This window comes from Elaeis guineensis, chromosome 13 (genome assembly GCF_000442705.2).
Source record: "Elaeis guineensis isolate ETL-2024a chromosome 13, EG11, whole genome shotgun sequence".
Classification (NCBI taxonomy): Eukaryota; Viridiplantae; Streptophyta; class Magnoliopsida; order Arecales; family Arecaceae; genus Elaeis; species Elaeis guineensis.
This window is the reverse complement of record NC_026005.2, coordinates 8,340,008-8,346,040: the sequence shown is the minus strand read 5'-3', so window position 1 is coordinate 8,346,040 and position 6,033 is coordinate 8,340,008. Positions and strand designations below refer to the sequence as shown.

The 6,033-nt window shown below is 39.4% G+C and overlaps 1 protein-coding gene across 1 annotated transcript; it reads left to right on the top strand.

The window, feature by feature from the left end:
- Window positions 1–4,620: 4,620 nt before the first annotated feature.
- Window positions 4,621–5,715, top strand: LOC105033023 (ATP synthase subunit delta, chloroplastic). Its single transcript, XM_029261193.2, has one exon. The coding sequence runs from the start codon at window positions 4,678–4,680 to the stop codon at window positions 5,428–5,430; it is 753 nt and encodes a 250-aa protein (XP_029117026.1). The 5' UTR covers window positions 4,621–4,677; the 3' UTR covers window positions 5,431–5,715.
- Window positions 5,716–6,033: the final 318 nt, after the last annotated feature.

The following is a 6,033-nucleotide window of genomic DNA, read 5'->3' as shown; positions in this document are numbered from 1 at the left end:
TAATATTTGGTACCTCGCAATCCCTGTCCCGCATTACAATTGCTTTTATATTTTGTAGACAATTGCATGCAAGGCAAGGTATCTACCACGTAATGATAATACATCATCTACTGGATGACGCCACCTGTTACTGACAATGTGGAAATTGATGCGATGTAGAGTATTTTGAAGGAAGCTTCCACCTTTTCTTGAAGTTCCTTTTCCGAGATCTATCTTCCATTGTAACATTTGCTGGGAAATTGAATGGAAACTAGATCCTCCCTAGTCTTCTTTGTCCCTATATGGTATTTAATTTGGAGCGATTTGGTCGGTGCCTTTGCTTCTCATATGCCTTTTGAAGCTCGTCTTCTCGTCCATTAGATGTCAAATGTTGGCATGTTATTTCAGCATAATCCGCAGGTTCCCCTTGGTGTAGAATGGCAACCAATATTTAAAGTACCATGTCTTAATTAGTTCCCCATTACTTCTTTGCGCAAAAAGTTATCCTTTCCATCTGCTTAGGGATTGGCAATGGATCGCACGTGAATCGAATAGACCAAGAGCCATATCCAAACCCTTTATCCATACTCACTCGGGTTGGTTCAGGTAAAAATACAGATTGAATTGGATTGGATCGGATAGATAAGGAAGATCGGATCGAATCTAAAAAATTTATTATATAAATATTATAAAATAATTATAATTTTAAAAAAAAATTAAATTAAAATTATGTCAGATCGAATTAGAAAAAGAACATATCATTATCCATATCTGATCCGAAATTTATTCGGATATTTCTTCTAAAACTATATCCATCTTGGATTCTAATTGGATCGAATAAAATATGTTTCATTCAGATCGGATTGGATCAAATATCCAATGCATCGGTTAAAATTATCATCTCTACATGTATCATTGTGTGACCTGCTCCTACTTCAGAATAATTAGGGATTAGCTTGATTTATCATGAAAATGAAATGTTTCAACAAAACACACCAAAATATGATAGAAGAAAAGGACACCGACTACCACCATGCGGCGCTTCCCATGATTTGTAAATCAGCTTACCTTACAGCTTACTTCATTGCATACAAGAGAAGAATGAGGCAAAATATTAATCATTAATTCACCTTCAGTTCCTTTATTTGTACGATAACTCCACTTTTTTGTTTATTCCTTCGTAATTTAATGGTTTCCACGGCTCTAGCAAATATGCTAAACCATGATGCACCAACAGACCGGATGGTTTGCTGAAACAATCCCATGTACCCACTACAACTTCTCATGTCAACACAAATTCACTAATTATCCTACATCTATTTTTTTTATTTAAATTATTATTATATTAATATATAATATATATCATATTATCGACTTAAAATTATGAGCCCACAGCGACAACTGCTGCATACTTACTAAGTACTCTCTCAAAAGCATATAAGACATTTCAATATCATATCTAATGCATTGCAGTGGAGATAATTTGAGTGGCTAAAATTTAAAACTCAATTTATTAACAAATCAAACTAACAAATAAAATTTTAAAAATTCTTTTCTTTTTTTTTTTTTCCTCCTCTCCATCCTTCTGCTGGTTGTGAAATAGACTGCCCCTTGGCCACCTGAAAAGGAAGAAAAAGGCTGCAAGAGAATCAAAGAAAAGTATTTTTAAGTAAAGGAATAGAACACCCCTCTTCCCGACCAAATCTGGCCCAAATTCAAGCTCTATGGACTAAGGAAGAGGTGGAGGAAAATTCATTAAAAGATCTTTGAGATCTTACCTTGCTCCTGGTGTTTGGCGGCAGTGGCGGTAGTGGAAGACGCTGGACAAAAACCCGGCAATCATCAGTCAACACCAAACTCAAAAACTAAGCTTTGCTGGTGGGGGTTGAAAGGAGATTAGGGTGGTCTAAAAAGAGCTGAAACTCAACTTCCTAATCCTTCTCAGCATGGAACTTCATCGGAGAAGTTGCAGAAGGGAGTCCGATCACATGCAAAGCATGAATTGGTCCTTTTTCTCGTTCGAGGCCTAAACCAAGCTTCTGGGCCAGTCAAATAGATCGGACCAGTTCAAATGAGCTGGGTCATCATACAAAATCTGGAGGATTGCCTCTAGGCGAAGGCGGAGCATAAAATGGGGCCCTTGCTAAAATTTTGCGCAGGTGCCATGGAAGCACTATACCTCCACAGTTGGTGCAATTGGTTGAATTCATGGAGTTCCCAGGAACATCTCCTGAAAAAGCAAATCAAGAAAAAAGAGTTAGAGGCAGAGCCAGTGATAAGGTAGGGTGTGTATATATATATATATATATCGATCGGTTGCAGCATAAAGGACTTAGAGTACTTGCTGCTGCTTCAGCGTTATTCGGAGAAAAAAATAGTAGGATGAGTAACTTGAGAACTATTGCCAGCGGAAACCTTAAAGGTAAAGACTTCATGAAGGATTGAGGCAATGAAGAGTAAATGAGAGTAACTACAAGGATATTTATAAGCAATGGTTGCTTGGAAGAAAGTCCCCAACCGTGTGAATCATTATTTTGATAGGAAATTTCCATGCTTTGCTTTCTTGATTGGAACGCATGGCTTGTTCCCTGTAACTACTTTGATTATGAATTATTACATGATAAGAATAACTTCTATGATAATTTGCTATTTAGACCACTCTACACTAATTTTTTATGCGTGCGTAAAAGCTGCTAGGCAATAAACATTCCCTGGTTGCTAGATAGATGGATAGGTAGGTGTGTGTGTGTGTCTATATATATATATATATATATATATATTGCAGAATAAAGGACTTTAGAGTGCTTGCTGCTGCTTCAATGTTATTCGGAGAGAACCGATAGGATAACATGAGAAGGATTGCCAGCAGAAACTCTAGAAATAAAGACTTCATGAAGGACAGATCGGTGGTGAAGAGTAATGTGAATGAAGATTGAAAGTAACTACAAGGATATTTACAAGCAATGGTTGCTTGGAAGACAGTCCTCTACCGTGTGAATCATTACTTCGGCACATGAAAATGTGAATCATTGGCTGAAGAATACTCATCCACAGGAAATTTCCATGCTTTATTTTGTCGACCGGAGCGCTTGGCTTGTTGCCTATAACTATTTTGATTATGAACTATTGCCAGCCAGAATCCTAGGGGGAAAGACTTCATGAAGGACAAAAACAGTAAAGAGTAATATGAATGAAGGTTGAGAGTAACTACTAGGATATTTATAAGCAATGGTTGTTTGCAAAAAGTCCTCTGCTGTGTGAATCATTATTTTGACATATGAAATTGTGAATCATTGACCAAGGAATACTCGTCCACAGGAAATTTCCTCGCTTTGTTTTGCTGATTGGACTGCTTGATCTGTTGCGTATAACTACTTTAATTGTGAACCGTTACATGATAAGAATAACTTTTATAATAATATATTATTTGGACCACTCTACAATAATTTTCCATGCGTGTGTAAAAAGATTGCTAGTCCAGTTGAGATGACAATCTTCACTACTCCTCACCATGCTGTGAAGAAAGTTTCTAAACTATCTTGCCCTGCGCTAAAAGTTTGTAGTCAAGAGCGCTAATTTTGTTGGCTTCCGGTCCTATGTGGACCAGCATGATATTTTCCTTTTCAACATGGCATGCAATACTTGGCAAAGATTCCTGTGACAAAAAAACCATGCAGAAGGACGAAATATATCGATCAAAACAAAAAAAGGTTAAAAATCTTTTTTATGCTAGCTAATAGGAACCATATAAATTCATCTGCATCAAAAAATCAACAGCATTTTGACGTATGAAGCAATGCAAGACAGAAAGAGAGAGGAGAAGAAGAAGAGCAGGAAAAGGAGGACTTTAAAGGAGAGGACAACTCAATATTTTGTATTTTTGAACTTTAACGGTATAAGCTGTATACTAATCAATATAGTAATGAATTTATATAGACCCAAAATCCTCACAAGACAAAGATTTAGTATACTACTACAACAACATCCTCTCATTTGTTGTTGTTGTTTTTATGTTCACACAAAAGAAAAATTATCTGATAATTATATATTGTAGAACCATATTTTATTGGTGGTTCTAATATATCTATGTTATTTCATGAAATAAGATAAGGACTTATTGGATTATTTAGCTATTAAATTTTCTAACCAAATTATTCTTACTTTTGAAGAAAAAAATATTATAAGAAATCATGTTAATAATGATGTCTTCAGAAATTTTGATTTGTTGTTTTATTCTTATCGGCTACATATGTAATATATTTTTCCTATTTTTTTCTATCAGTTCTTCTTGCCAATTTAAATTTAAATAATTAGAATATTTTTGCTAATCCGTCTAGACCTTATCTCCAACTTTCTCCCCAAGTTCTTTTCTTTATTTTTGTATAAGACTCGTATACCGTTACGTATCACCTAGATGCCATCTGCGACATTTGCTAAAGCTAGCTTGTTGTTGGACCAAATAACACGGCCTACTAAAGTAACTCTCCTTTAAAACCTCATCCATTGATCTGTCCACGTGTCCACCTATCATTCACTCAATAATTTAGAGGCCGCCATCCCTCCGGACTATAAGATAAAGCTCCTCTCTTTCACCGTCCGATTATCAAGCTCTATAAAATCTCCACCGTCCAAATTTCCACTGAAATTCCTTCCCCTCCCGTTCCTCCCCTCTCCACCTCCCGAAAACCAATCCCTGCAATGGCGGCCCTCCTCCCCTCTCCGGCGGCCCTCCGCCCCGCTGCCCCTTCCTCCGCCATCTCCTCCGCCGCCCCCGTCTCGGCCTCCCTGCGCCGACTCCCCTTCCACCCCCGTCCTCGCCCTCTCAAGCTCTCCTTCCCCCGCTCCTTCCCCTCCCTCCGCCACCCCCGCCGCGGCGCCTCTGGCGCCACCATGGTCGATACCGCCGCCTCCAGCTACGCCTCTGCGCTCGCCGACGTCGCCCAATCCAATGGTACCCTCGAGGCCACCATCGCCGACGTCGAGAAGGTCGACGGCATCTTCTCCGACCCCGCCGTCCAGTCCTTCTTCGCCAACCCCACGATCTCGCTGGAGAAGAAGAACGAGGTGGTTCAAGAGATTGCCTCCTCCTCCGAGCTCCAGAACCATACCGCCAACTTCCTTAACATCCTCGTCGACATGAAGCGGATCGACATCATCAAAGATATCGTCAAGGAGTTCGAGGCGTGCTACAATCGGATCACTGGCACGGAGGTGGCGGTGGTGTCGTCGGTGGTGCAGCTTGAGTCCCAGGACCTCGCCCAGATCGCCCAGGCGGTGCAAAGGCTCACAGGGGCCAAGAATGTGAGGATTAAGACTGTCATTGATCCTTCTCTCGTCGCCGGATTCACTATCCGCTACGGGTCCTCAGGGTCGAAGCTTATTGATATGAGCGTCAAGAAACAGCTCGACGAGATTGCGGCGCAGCTCGACTTCTCCGTTAGCCTCGCCTGATTCTGAGGTGCATCTTCTTGAGTTCCCCTACTTTTTCTTTCTTGAAAGTTTCAATCTTGGTATGAATTGTAAGGCTTTATGCTGGAAACATGTAAGCTGGTGGAGGTTGTCTTTGAATTCTTCTGAAAGATTGCTTTTTGGGCAATTGGCTAGTGTTAGATTCTTTGAATCCTTCATCAAGATTGTTTTTCTCTAGTCATCAAATGTGTAGCATTGAAAGCGTTATGAATATATGTAACATATGGGGGAATGCAAAGTAAGCTGTGTATCATAGAATTGTTGTAATTTTTGCAAATCTGATCGAAAGTGTTGATTAAGAATTATGTCATGTATAGCTTAGCTTCTAGTTCATAGAATTTAACCTCTAACTTGCTAAAATAGCTAAGTTTATCACGAGTCAATGAACATCGAATAGTCCATAGAGGATGCTTCAATGTTAATTTTACCATGTTGTCAGAAGCTTTGTGGAAATGGTCAGGAGAATGGGCTGGTGATGATTGTTGCGTCTTTTTTTCTTTTTTTTTTGGCTAATTATTTGGTGAATATATCGGTTGGTATAGAAGGTGATAAGCACAGCACAATGCAGAGTGATGGAATGTGAAT

Excerpts from the sequence above, each read along its gene's own strand:
- LOC105033023 (XM_029261193.2), top strand. The coding sequence starts at position 4,678 with ATGGCGGCCCTCCTCCCCTCTCCGGCGGCCCTCCGCCCCGCTGCCCCT.